Source organism: Nesoenas mayeri, assembly GCF_963082525.1.
Source record: "Nesoenas mayeri genome assembly, chromosome: 1".
In the NCBI taxonomy this organism is placed as follows: domain Eukaryota; kingdom Metazoa; phylum Chordata; class Aves; order Columbiformes; family Columbidae; genus Nesoenas; species Nesoenas mayeri.
The window spans coordinates 2,988,436-3,002,587 of NC_137541.1; the positions used below are offsets into that span (position 1 = coordinate 2,988,436).

At 43.8% G+C, this 14,152-nt stretch overlaps 1 protein-coding gene across 2 annotated transcripts in view; it reads left to right on the forward strand.

Moving 5' to 3' along the window:
- Positions 1–2,900: 2,900 nt before the first annotated feature.
- CHCHD3 (coiled-coil-helix-coiled-coil-helix domain containing 3) overlaps positions 2,901–14,152 on the forward strand; it is a 157,955-nt gene continuing 146,703 nt past the window's right edge. For both annotated transcript variants that reach the window (XM_080361986.1, XM_080361987.1), the window contains exons 1-2: positions 2,901–3,175; positions 5,258–5,345. In XM_080361986.1, the coding sequence (XP_080218112.1) occupies positions 3,095–3,175; positions 5,258–5,345 (169 nt within the window). In that variant the 5' untranslated portion in view covers positions 2,901–3,094. The remainder of the gene's footprint in view (positions 3,176–5,257; positions 5,346–14,152) is intronic.

Sequence of the window (14,152 nt, forward strand, 5' to 3'; positions counted from 1 at the left end):
TCTTAAAATATTATAATATTACTAATGGGAGCACACAAATTGTTTGAAGTTATCTGCAAAACAACTTCTATTTCTATTTGCAAATTGGTTGTGAGAGGTGTGAACTAGACATGAGTTTATTTGCCAGCCGCTAACGAATGGGTTTTGGACTGCAAATTTGTTGTAGCCTTTTCTAACATTAATTTCTAATACTTTTTTCTTCTAGCAACGTCCTTGAAAGAGCTCTCAAATATGCCTGGCAGTCCACAGGGAAACACTTCTGACATACAGATAACTCTGGCCTGCAGCGCAGCCTTTCATTTCCACCTTTTACAGGGGAGCCATAAATTCTGGGATACCTCAGTCCTGCTCTTTCTACAGCGACTGGACCTCCTGGACACAGCAAAATGACCCAAAGCAATCTTGAGACGTATTTCTGCCCACTTGTTCCTTAAGAATGTGCTTTCTCCCCCTCCTGAAATCTATGTATATGTCCCAGTGTTCTGTAATTTCAAGTCATACAAAATAATCATAAAAAACCCCTGGCAGAAAATAGCTGTTGTTAAAACCTTAATTCCTAAATCTAAATCTTTCTGTTCGGCGAGACAAGAGTATTTTCTCAAAACTCTCCCAACAGAGGACAAATAGATTAGAAGAGCTGCTTGGAGATGGCCATTTCCACATCAGCACCGTCACTAGAGAGCACTTAGAGAGCAGTGTAGGGGAAAGAGACCTGGGGGTCCTGGTGGACAGTAGGGTGACCATGAGCCAGCACTGGGCCCTTGTGGCCAGGAAGGCCAATGGCATCCTGGGGTGTATTACAACGGGGCTGGTTAGTAGATCAAGAGAGGTCCTCCTTCCTCTCTACTCTGCCCTGGTGAGACCACACCTGGAATCTTGTGTCCAGTTGTGGCCCCTCAGTTCCAGCAGGACAGGGAACTGCTGGAGAGAGCCCAGCACAGGGCAACAAAGATGCTGAAGGGAGTGGAGCATCTCCCGTGTGAGGAAAGGCTGAGGGAGCTGGGGCTCTTTAGTTTGGAGAAGAGGAGACTGAGGGGTGACCTTATTAATATTTATAAATATATAAAGGGTAAGTGCCATGAAGATGGAGCCAGGCTCTTCTCGGTGGCAAACAATGATAGGACAAGGGGTAATGGGATCAAGCTGGAATACAAGAGGTTCCACTTAAATTTGAGAAAAAACTTCTTCTCAGTAAGGGTGACAGACACTGGAACAGGCTGCCCAGGGGGGTTGTGGAGTCTCCTTCTCTGCAGACATTCAAGACCCACCTGGACATGTTCCTGTGTGACCTCACTTAGGCGTTCCTGCGCCAGCAGGGGGATTGGACTGGATGATCTTTTGAGGTCCCTTCCAATCTCAAACATACTGTGATACTGTGATACTAACTGGATAAATACACTTTGACTCCCTAAAAACATTCCTGGTGCAGAAGAAAGGAAAATTCAATCCCCTCAGTTTGTTGGTGCTTATGCCATATCAAGACAGATAGGCACACAGTCCATTTATTCCCTTAAAAACACGCAGCTGAATTCCTAATAGTGCCCCCTCATAGAAACTGGTTTAACATCTATAAAAACAGGCATAAACATCACGTCATATACCTCAAGAGAATGGCTCATATGTCCTTGATATATTTTCCAGCAATTTTTATTTGGTAGTACAGTGGCTATCAGCCAATGCTTCAGCAATATCTTAAGCCCCAAGGAAGGCAGATACTGCTGAAATGTTGCCTGACAGACACTTTACATCCAAATAAAAACCGCTGGAAAATATATCAAGGGCACGTGAGCAGTTGTGTTGATGCAGCCGACATGATGCTTGCATCGATTCCGAGAAATGAAATGCATCAGTTGACACAGGCTGCAATAATCCGTTCTGAGCGTTCCGTAAGCACTTTGGGACAAATTTCTTGCAAGAGGAGTGGAAGGATTCGGTGTCACTTCAGTACAAATAGCTGATCTTTTCTCAAGCCAAAAAGATGAAGGACTTGGAAGGGGGAGCAAGAAAAGATCAGGTTTCCCAAATATTGTGGTTATTATTATTTTACGTTGCTCCGCTCCAAATGTCTCAGCAGGAGTTTGGAGCTTCATTGGGTAAAGAAAGTGAAGAGACCAGATGGTATGAGAGACAAAACAATATATATTTGTATAGTCTGGCTATGTAAAGGTACTTCTTACCTCATGTTTAGGCTGGAGGAGTTCAAAGATGTGGCTGACACCACTGGCATCCAGAATGCAACACTTTTTCTTGTATTATACACTAAATGATAGCTTTTCTCTTTCCAGATGTCTTCCCAGCACACATCTCTGTGATTCTGGCCATCCAGATAGGCCGCGGGATCTACAGGGGGGATTTTCCTCACAGAACAGGCAGAAACTGTTGTGGTCTATACAGTAGCCCGAAAAGAAAACGTATTATGCGTCACTAACGTAATTCATCACTTGGAAAGGAAATTACATGCCTGGAGGGGCTGTGCTAATGGTAATTTTATGCCGTTATGATGTGGAAAATGGGATGAAGGAGCAGCTCAGGCCCAGCAGAATCCTGGGGCTCCCACCTTCACAGTTGGGCTGTGTGAGGCACCATTGGCGCGGCCTCGCTCATGGAGGGGGGAAACGCACCCCCCGTCAGCCCCAGCGGGACGAGCAGAACCTGGAGGGATCCCGAAAGTCCCCTCAGAGCGGGGCCGTGTCCCGGGAGAGCCATGAGGGACGGACGACACCGCCCCGCCCGCAGAGCGGCCCGGGGACGGCGGGAACTACATTACCCAGAGGGCACCGCGCGGAGGCGGCAGCTCCCGCCCCCGCCTCCTGCCGCTAAGCATCCTGGGACTTGTAGTCCGCGCCCCCGCTGAAGTTTGAACCGAAAAAGTTCCCTCACCCTTTCCGGGTAGCGCCGCTCTTCAGCAGGTGTGCGCGGTTTCCGTGGCTACGACCCCGCAGCCAATAGAGAGCGGGGTTCTACGCGCGGGGGGCGTGGCGAAGCCAGAGGCGCGCCAATAGAAGGCGGCATTGTTGCGAGGCGCCCTGGCAGCGGGGGCAACGAGTCTCCTTGGGGCTGTCCCTGGGCCGCGGCCTGGAGGCGCCGGGCGGAGATGGGCGGCGGGAGCAGCACCCGGCGCGTCACCTTCGAGGCGGATGAGAATGAGAACATCACGGTGGTCAAGGGCGTGCGGGTGAGAGCGGGGACCCCCCTGGCCCTTCCCGCTGGGGACACAGGGGGTCTGGTTCGGCCCAGGCTGCCTCGAGCTGGGCCCGGGCCCCTTCTCGCCTTTTTCTTCATCTTCTGCCCCCGCCGCCCCGTCCCCTCACGGTCGCTCCTCCGTTTTCTGCCACTTTACCGCTCTGATCCCTCCGTCGGGTTTTTCATGGCACCGGTGGGTGCCGAGGTGTTCGGGTTGGGTCTAGAGGCCTCTGTCCGTGCAGGAGTCACCCCCTGGGTGAGGGGGGATCTTAGGACAAGCGGCTGAGGGACCTGGGGGGTTCAGCTGGAGAACAGGAGCTGAGGGGAGACCTTCTGATCTCTGAACTGCCTGAAAAGAGCTTGGAGCCAGGGGGGTCGGGCTCTGCTCCCCAGGAACAAGCGCCAGGAGCAGAGGAAACGGCCTCAAGTTGCGCCAGGGCAGGTTGAGGTTGGATGTGGGAACAATTTCTTCCCCAAAGGGCTATGGGGCATTGGAACAGGCTGCCCAGGGCAGTGCTGGAGTCACCATCCCTGGAGGGGTTGAAAAGACATTTAGGCGAGGTTTTTAAGGACATGGTTTAGTGCCGGAGTTGGGTTATCGTTGGACTCAATGATTATGAGGGTCTGGTCCAACTGCTGTTGTTCTATGTTTCTATCCCCTGCCTGGATACCAGGGTTGGGTGGTAAAACACTTGTAGGAGGGATGTGTAACTGTAGAGTGTGTCTTGTCTTTCCCTGACCTCTATGTGTGACAGCTCCTCCCTTTCCTATGTTCTTTTCTGACTTCTCATGTACCTGCAGAAACATTCCCATTTTTTCCCAATTTCCAACATGCTGTTGCCTGTTATATACCAGAAGGTGGTTTGTGACACAAAACACTGAGAAACCTTCCAGCTTATAAAAGTTTCAATGGAAGACACCATAGTTATATCAGGAAGGAGAATAACTTTTCTTAGAACTGTTTTTAAGTTATTCCTTATACGGAGGAGTGTTGCAGAATGAACCTTGATAGTAACTGCTGCTGATTTCAGCATACTGATATTTTTCTGTTCTGGTCATTTAATGCTCTCAGGCAAATAGGTGACAGTTATTTAAGTGTTCACAGCAGAGTTTATCTGCTCTGAACTGTGTTGAGGTACTGGGAAGTGCTATTGAAGTGTCTAAAGTATCCTGTATCTTGAAATAATGGAAGTAAGAACTGAATGATATTACAGCCACTGCGAAGATGTAACTTCACTGAATAAATAGTGTTGGTCAATAGGACATCCAAAAGTGGATTTGTTTACATATGTGAAACTACCTGTGAGGTTAAGCTGAGAGTTTTAGTACTGGCTTAAGAAATGTATGCTGGGTATAGTATGCTGAAGGGATTTTTACACTCTGAGTTGTGTTTTGGGTTACAGATTCTAGCAATATGTAGGTAACAGATTTTTGCCAGTGCAAGACATCATGCTGTAGGTTTAGTAAACAGTTTGCTAATGGAATTAATTCTCATGGGCACTCAAAACAGTGTATTGATAAGAGCTGGTGTTTGAGGGAACCAGTAGTAAGTTACACATTGGAAAACAGAAGCTTTCATGTTAGAACTTCTTTATATTCTGTTCTTGTTTTTCCTGTGGGCTACAAGAATCTGCAACTGGACACTTCTCCAATTCTGGTTGATTCTGCATAATTTCTGACAGTATTTCTATGTGTGCCGATGTCAATATTAGAATGAACTCAATGGCTGATGGCTCTTGCTGTGACCACTGGTGTTGCACAAGTGTTTTAAGGGCTTGGTCAGGATGAGGTTTCTCCTGGGTTAAGTGCTCTGCACTGTGTGATATTTGACTGTCAGCCCAGCAAGTGAGAAAGGCAAAAAGGCTCATTAATTACAAGTGATATTTGAAAGGGTATTTTTAATTGTTCTCTTCCCTGTATCTTTTACTTTGTCATCAGTTTCGTGTGTTCTGTGAGAGCCCAATAATCTCTGTTTATATAAAGTTGTATTTCATTTTGTTTGTGGGAAGAGAGTGGTAATGGGGCTAAAGGAGGAGATGCAGTCTGACTCTGGGTTGGGGTTTATATTTTTCAGCTCTCTGACAGCGTCATTGATCGTATGAAGGAACCTTCTTCACCCGGTGGAAGAGCCCAGTCTCAGCACCGATCAGGATCTGGTGCAGGTACGCCCGTGGTTTTCTTGTCTTTAATGTACAGAAGAAAATCAAATGTACTTTCAGAGCATTGTAATGGACTCATTGCCGTTTTGTAAGGTGTTTTTTTTTTTAACATTAACTTTTTGCATGTCGTCTTTTGAAGAAGTAGTTTCTAGGCTTTTAGAGGAGTTCAATGACTTGTTGTTTTCTTCAGACATTAAAGTGTAAAACACAAGTGTTTATTAGACCCGGTTTTCTGAGGTGTTATCCGTTGTTGAAGGCTTAAAGAAGTAAAATAATCCAACAGAAAAAGCACATATTCATTCCAAATAATCTTCCCTTCAGAGCCTGATGCATCTTGCATACTTAACTGACACTGAATTTTAGTATAGTGAATTTCTGTTGAAATATACTTAGGCAAACACTGTAAGAGAAATATGCTATTTTCCTATAATGGAGTAGCGGAAATAAGTCACAGTTTATACAGATCAATGGCTCAAAATGATGACTCGCTTAATATTTTATTTTTCATTATTGACCCTTGTTCAAATGCATCAAACAAGCTTTGTGCCAGGCAGCCTGGAGTCTAATTTAAAATATTTCAGTACAGCAAACATGACATAATTACTGAAAGAGGGAAAATGAATAGCCAAGGTTGGAGCATGCAATTTGTATTTTTTGTCTGTGTGGAACCTGTAAGGTTCAAGTAAGGCTTCTTGTCAGTGCTCTAGAAATATTAATGATATCACTGTTCCCTAAGAAATTCCCTTTTGCTTTGAGACTTCTAAAAAATCCCACCAAACTCAGCACTGATTGAAAACCAGTCCTGTGGCTGTAGTGGGTCCTGCAATAAGACCTGAATGATTAGAACACAGCATCTTTATTTCATCTGAAGCTTTCAATGTTAGTCTTCTGTTGCTTAATTGAAGGAGGTGTAGATGTCTATATCTGAGCTGGGCTCCCTCTGTGGGCAGAGAAAAGATAGAGACATTTTGGTGGACAATTATTCTGGTTTCTTTGAAAACTCTACTCCAGGATGAGATGAATTGCCCTCCAGCAATACTGGGGTGAAAAGGAGCAGTGTGAGCATCTAATGATGTCAAGCGAATCCAGCACAGGGTGTTTTATAAATATTGAGGCTCCCAAATGGTGCTATTTTAGGAGATGGTTTTTCAGTTTTCACAGAATCACACAGAATGGCAGAGATTGGAAGGGCCCTGGAAAGCTCATCCAGTGCAATCCCCCCATGGAGCAGGAACACCCAGATGAGGTTACACAGGAAGGTGTCCAGGCGGGTTGGAATGTCTGCACAGAAGGAGACTCCACAACCTCCTTGGGCAGCCTGGGCCAGGCTCTGCCACCTTTACCATGAAGAAGTTTCTTCTCAAATTTAAGTGGAACCTTCTGTGTTCCAGTTTGTACCCATTACCCCTTGTCCTATCATTGGTTGTCACCGAGAAGAGCCTGGCTCCATCCTCCTGACACTCCCTCTTTAGATATCTGTAAACATGAATGAGTCCCCCCTCAGTGTCCTCTTGTCCAGCTCCAGAGCCCCAGCTCCCTCAGCCTTTCCTCACACGGGAGATGCTCCACTCCCTTCAGCATCTTTGTTGCCCTGCGCTGGCCTCTCTGCAGCAGTTCCCTGTCCTGCTGGAACTGAGGGGCCACAACTGGACACAAGATTCCAGGTGTGGTCTCCCCAGGGCAGAGCAGAGGGGCAGGAGAACCTCTCGGACCTACTGACCACCCCCTTCTAACCCACCCCAGGTCCCATTGGCTTCCTGGCCACAAGGGCCCAGTGCTGGCTCACAGTTACCCTGCTGTCCCCAGGACCCCCAGGTCCCTTTCCCCTGTGTTGATCAATTTTATTATTAGGAAGACCGGCATAGTTCAGACAAGGTAAAGATCAGTGGTAAAAGTGACTTAAATTGTCACCTGGCTTGTAAAATGTAGTTTGCCAAATAAATTTGCTTCTTATTTAATGAATGGGGCAGAGCTGTAGTTTCTTGTATGTGCTGCCAGATTGTCCGTCTTGTTTTCTTTTTTAGTAGTGGCCTTCTCATTATGTGCAGGTGTGTTACTCTAGTGAAGAAATGATTCTAGGTTGAAGATTTATATGAAATAATAATTGCACTTCTGAGCTCATTTCATGGTTGTGCTTGTTTCTTTTTTATTCTTCCACCTGAGTTATGGAAATGATCTTGTGAATAAGCATCTGATTTTGTGGTTTAGTGACTAGAGATTATGGCTGCAATAACCTGGCAATTCTTTGCTAATTCTTGGTGTGTGTTTATCTTGATCCATAATTTTGTTTCTCTTTGTGTGTTGGAAATAGTCCTTTTTTTATTCATTGATAGGCTTAATGAATTGCTTGGCTCTTTGCAAGCTTGGGAAACCTCATGCCTATTTGTGCTGTAAGAACTAGTGATTTAGGTGAATTGCTTATATTTCCCCAGGGAAGTATAATTGGTCTCATATCTTAATTGCTAAAATTATTTATATTGAAGACCATTAAGTTATACAGAAGTCTATGTTTCCATACCATCCATTCCCCTTTCATTGAGGTTTTTTTGTAGAAGAACTACAAACTATAGAATTTCTTTGCTGTGGGTCAAGCAATTTGTTTATTTTACAGCTAAATTGAATATGTCAGAGTCCACATTTGTCTGAGAAGGTGTCGTTACAGGAAGGGCCCTCACTTTGAAGCTCTGACTTAATGTTGAACTAATTGGTGGCTGTGGGGGTGAGATCCCACCTCTGAGCATCTTCCTTCCATGATCTGGCAGTGCTGGGGCTTTGTTTCTTGGTGAAGCTCTTAGTGCTGTTAACAAGAGCCCTATTTCCAGATAACTCCTTCCTTCTGCTTGATGAATCTGGTGTTAAAGACTTTGCATTTCTGACAGTGCTTTGCTTTTCTGCTGCCTCTGAAGAGAGTTTTCCAAGAGCTGGTGGCGTTTGGAAGCTGCCTCTGGCTTTTGGATTACTAGCTGGGCAACTTGAGACTTGACAGTTTGTTAGCCTGCATTTATATCTTTTTATATTCCAGACAAGTATAACTTTTCTACAAAAATAAAGGTGTCTAGAGGGAATCAAATTGAAGCTCCTAAAACCAGCCCTTGCTTTAAATCAAGTCTTTGATAGCTTTTGGTGGAGCAATGAGGTATTAGATTACATGAGAGAATGTGTATCTTACTGCTTGCCAATACATGATGAATTTATTGACTTCAGTTTGGGGTTGGAAAATGAAGTTACATACACTTAGAGTGAAATCTGACATCTAAATACTACATCTTAAACCATCCTAGTTGGCCCGGATTGTTTTTTGACTTCAGAGTAATAATATTAAATGCACTGAAATGTTTAACAAGTGTAGAATCTTTCAAGTATGTCTGTAATTCCTCAAGCAATATTGATGAAAAGTAATTTGGTCAGACAATGAGATTTTTTTTCCTGAGTGTGCATTATACCTAAAGCTTTACTCATAACAGACAAAGGAAATAGTTTAATTCATTTTAGCTTAGTGGATATCTAAAACGCTAATAGTCTATTACAGAAAAAAAGAACAAATGGTATACGAAGAGTCTCTGCATCTCACACAGACTTTTTTTCCCCTTTGCAGAAACAGATTACACTGAGGAAATGGGATTTTTCTCTATATTGATATATTTTTAAATTGTTATTTGTTTTTTTGCAACAATGTTGTCCTCATGAGAGCAAATTGGTAAAGGACCCATGTCATAAAGTACAATGTATTGTGTAGGTGTGTAACAAAGTGAGTTCTGCTGATAGCTCCTCAGAAATTGGGTTAGACCTTGTGTATTTCCAGTGGAGAAAAATCTCTTAGCCTTCCTCATTTGTGTGGTATAATGAGGACTTTTGATTGTGTACCCTCTTCTGTTGATGTCTCTGCCTTTTGATGGAGTTTTGGTGGCCCAGGGTATGTTGGTGCAATCAAACATGTTATCAAGTGTTGTTGAGGTGTACAGGAATGAGTATTTGAACAATTTGGTTCTAGCTGGAGATGTAACCAGGATTTAACTCAATTTTAGGAGAGGAAACTTCAGCTTGTGAAAAGAGTTGGTGGGATCGCATGATGGCAGCTCTGAGGGATAAGTTCAAGAAAGCTGTGAGGTTCTTAAGGACAACCTGTTCTTAGTGCAAAAATGGCCCATTGCGGTACTCAAGAAAATAGTTATTTTTTGGAGGCTGGTTTCGTTAAACAAGGAGCTTGTGATGGAACTTCAGTGCAAAAATGAGGTCAGCAGGATTTGGAAGCAGAGACAGGCTATAAAATGAGTGGATTTTTGGATGAGAGGAGGACAGTAGGTGTCATTTCCTTCAACTTCAGCAAGGTGTTTGACACCACCTCTCCCAATATTCTTACACCCAAGTTAGGATGTTGCAGTGTGGATGACCAGACAACAGGTTGGTATTAAAATACATTAAGTGGTTGGATGGTCAGGGTCTGGGTTGGTGCATCTTATTCTACCTGGAGACTGGTATCATGTGGGGCTTTGCAGGTATCTGTCCTGTTAAACAGCTTTGTCAGTGTCCTGGAGGAGGTGGCGTACGTGCTCCTCAATGCATTTCATCCCAAATTGAAGAGCTGCAGTCAGTGTGTTAGAGGTCAGAGCTGCTACCCAGAGGGACCTGGAGGAAGGAGCCAACAGGAACCTCATGGAAATTAAGATGGTGAAATGAAAATCCTGCCTGGAGGAAGGAGCAGCCCCTGGGCTTGGGGTGGGCAGGGATAGGGATTTGCTGTCCTGCAAATGGGCTGAGCACCCCAGTGGACAGCATGGTGTGTGAGCTAGCTCTGTGTACAGGTGGCAATCCATCTAAGAGCATCCTGGACTGTATGAGCAGGAACACATCTTGTAGATGGAGAGATTTGATTATCCTTTTCTATTCAGCGCTTTACAGATAATTTCTCAAATACTGCATCCAGTTTTAGGTACCCTCAGCCATTTAGTCAGCTGGAACAAGTTCAGCCAAGGTCAGGGGCTGAGGAAGCTTGGCTTGTTTGAGGTTGAACAGAGAAGGTTTTGAAGATGCCTGATAGCAACTTTCTCTGACCTATGGGGCTTGTTGAGAAGCTGCCAACACATGTTTGTGGTGATAAATCATAGAGATGAATCAAGAGTTCAGAGGAGGATGATGAAGCTGGTGGGAAGACTGGAGAACAAGTCTGAGGAGCAGTTGGCACCTGGGGGTTCATCCTGGAGAACAGGAGTTGAGGGGAGACCTTCTGATCTCTGAACTGCCTGAAAGGAGCTTGGAGCCAGGGGGGGTCGGGCTCTGCTCCCCAGGAACAAGCACCAGGAGCAGAGGAAACGGCCTCAAGTTGCGCCAGGGGAGGTTGAGGTTGGATGTGGGGAACAGTTTCTTCCCCAAAGGGCTGTGGGGCATTGGAACAGGCTGCCTGGGGCAGTGCTGGAGTCACCATCCCTGGAGGGGTTTTAAAAGATATGTAGATGAGGTTATAGGGGACATGTTTTAGTGTTCGAAGTGTTACGATAAGTTCTCTTCCAACTGGGATGATTCTATGGTTCTGTGTGAGGTGAACACACAGTGGACATGAAAGCAGGAGAGGTTCAGAGTAGCTTGAAGGCAAAATAGCCTTTGTCATGGTGGGACCACTCATGTACTGGAAGAGGTTTCCTGGTGAGGCTGGGAAGGCTCCATCTGTGGAGGTTTCCAAGGTGTGAGTGGATCAACCCTCGAGCAATCTGGTCTGATCTCAAGGCTGATCCTGCTGAGAGCACAGAGTTGGACAAAATTAATTCCTGAGGCTTCTCTCAACCTGAATGATCATATGATTTCATGATAGGGTGTGAAGATAAGTTTACTAAGTGCAACGGAGCTTTTTTAATCCCTATAATGTGGACAGAGACCAATGTGACCACCTGGACTGGTCTCTTGCAATGTGCAACCCAAGAGAACGTGGCTGAGATCTTAAAGTCATTCCCCTTCTTCCTTGTCTGGCTTTTATTTGAAGAATCACAGCATGTATGGGGGGTACTAGTCATTATGGATAGTCAGCTGCTAATGAAAAAATAGGACTAGTCTACTTAATGATGAACGTTGTGGGAGTTTCTGCTTTATTGCTTGTAAATTTTACTTGTTGTTTTATTTTTACTTTTTGAGTATGTGGAAGTTTAGAGAGTTTGGTTGAATTTATGCCAATTTAACAGAGTGGTCTGCAAACAAATCCTGTTAGTTCTGTACCCATTAATGTATTAATTTGCTTCTACTTTGTTGTAACAATGCCATATGTCTGCACATGCTGAAAAAGGAAGTGAACTATGCTGTTTAGTTTGCTGTGAGACACCTGTAAATATGTCGAGCATTTCCATTCAGCCACTGATGTTGGTTTTCAGCCTTCCTTCCTGTAGCAGCAACCAGGAGAACTTGTGACTGAATAGAGAGAGCATTTACTTGCCCTCCTCAGGTACAGCTCTGGCTAGTCTTTAGAAGGAGGTTTTAAACTTAAATGGTACTGAAAACCTCTGTGAAATAAATCAAGTAGGAATCCTCAGTCAGACCAAGCTGGCCTGTTGCCCACTTGTAGCCTGGAAGGCCAAGATTTGCATTATTTAGAATAATTCTGGTTTTGTTTGATATTATACTTGTGGCTTTGATTTCTTCTAGACTCTGGGGTGGGCAATAAAGATTTCAAAGAGGTGCAGAGAAATACTGATGATTTTTGATAATCTGAAAGTCATGGAAGCCTCTAATGCAGCTGCTGCAGCAAGAATAAATTCCAAAGAGTATTTGGCAGTTTGGGTGAGGATCATCCTACTCCTGTTAATGAAGGAAGCAGATAATAGGCTATAATGCATGCAATTTTATATATAAAATGCATGGCTATATAATGCAGTTCCATCAGAATGTCATTGATGCATGTTTTAAATTGGAGCAAGCTGTCCTGGGTATTTTTGCGTGTGTGATGCTGCAGCGCTCGCTCCTGCTCTGTGGCTTCTTCTATTGCCACTTGCTTGTCACTGAGTTTCTTGCAGGTAACCTGATTTTCAGTGCTGTGTATTGATGTTCTTTGGGTTAAAGGTTGCCTGTTGATGGAAGTATTTTATTATCAAAAGGTGAAACGTCTTGTAACTCCCTAGACTGCTAAAGACGCCCAACTTTAATGCTGTCACTGGAACAGCAAATCTTTAGTTCACTCTGACACTTGTGTCACTGGATTGCAGGAGCGTAGGGAAGATGGAATTACGCATGGGAGATGAAGCAAGTATTGCATAAATTCCAGTTTTTACTGTCTTTGTGACAGGCAAGGTGTTCTGTGAATGCTTTCAGGTGGATGGGTATGTCCTTGTAACAAGCTATTGAAATTAGAAGGAAAAAGTATCAGATGAAGCAGCTTATAGATCTGTTTCTTTTAGTTGATAGTATTTTGGAGTTGAGGGCTGTGGAAGGGTTTAGTTCACTGTGTCCTTAACATACAGTATTAATGTCATTGAGAAGGTGGTGTGTAATGAATGGAGGGTTGGGTGGATGTGATGAGTGTATTAGAGCACGCAAAAAGTCCTCATTTCATTATTGAGCAGACTTGGATTGTTGAATGTGGAACAGGTGCGTAATTAGGAAAGAGGGACATCCTGAACCTTACAAATGCTCATCTTATGAACAGGAGTTTTTCAAGGTGTGAATGGAAAAGCCTGGGTGCTCCCTCATATTATATCCCCAACATTTGTACTATTGCAAAGTGGTTTTGTCCTCAAGACTGTGCCTCAGCTGCCACTTCAATTGCATTTTGAGTGTCCTGTGGAACAACACTAATACTGATAGAATATTTTATGCTCTTCAAGGAAAGAAACTTTTTTCTAAACAAAAACTTTTACCAGTAAATTAGTAGTAACAATTAAAGAAGCCAACCCATCCAGCCCCCTGAAATACCTTATTAATATTTCATTGTAGCAATGGACTGCATGACATGCACACACTTAAATATGCTTCCAAATGGCATTTGTAAAAATGTTAAGCCGGAGTTTAGCACAATATAAATTTGGCTGAAGTTTGTGCAGTTGTTTCCTCCTTTTATTGTAATGAAATGATTATTTTAAACCTCATATGAAAAAAAAGTGGTTCATGCGTGGGAGGCATTTAAGGCTGGAATTGCAATAATTGGTTCCAACCCCCCTCTTCCCTGCTATTGCTTTATTTGTTGTTATTCAGTGTTGTAAAGAGAACTAAAGAAATGAATTTTGAGGCTTTCGAGGGTTCTGCAAATGGAGGAATTAAGTTTTTTGAGAGCTTGTGGGACTGAGTTGTGTGTGTGGTTCTTGTAGTATTTTCCTTCTCTCCCTACTCAAGGGTTGGGGTAAGAAAGCCATGAATATTGTCAAATCTGAAATGGAGATTTGATTGATGTGTTTAGGGTTTATCACTTTACAACTGATGGAGAACTTTTGATATTCTAAATGAAATCTCAAGAAAAATCACCCAGTGTCAGGTCCAGTCCTACTCGTATGCATAAGTAACCAGGTCTTTAGCTGAGGCAGATTTATTGCCATGATAATCTGCTTCCTTTATAGCTTTTTTGTTTTACAAATGGTTTTCTGTGTGTGCGGCTTTTTGCACACAGGCAGAATTTATCTTTCCATGGGCATCTATTTACAAGTGTCACTGTTATTTCCCTGTATTCTTAGGAACAGGTAATTCTTAGGCACCGCATACTGTGCACTTTTCGGTCTCAAGTGGATTTGTCCAAATTAAATTTCATGCTATTCTGCTTAAGGCTGCATGTGCTCTATTAGGGATTTACTGAGCACAGATGTTTTCTCTAAGAAAATAATCTTTGAGTAGTTGTGCAATAC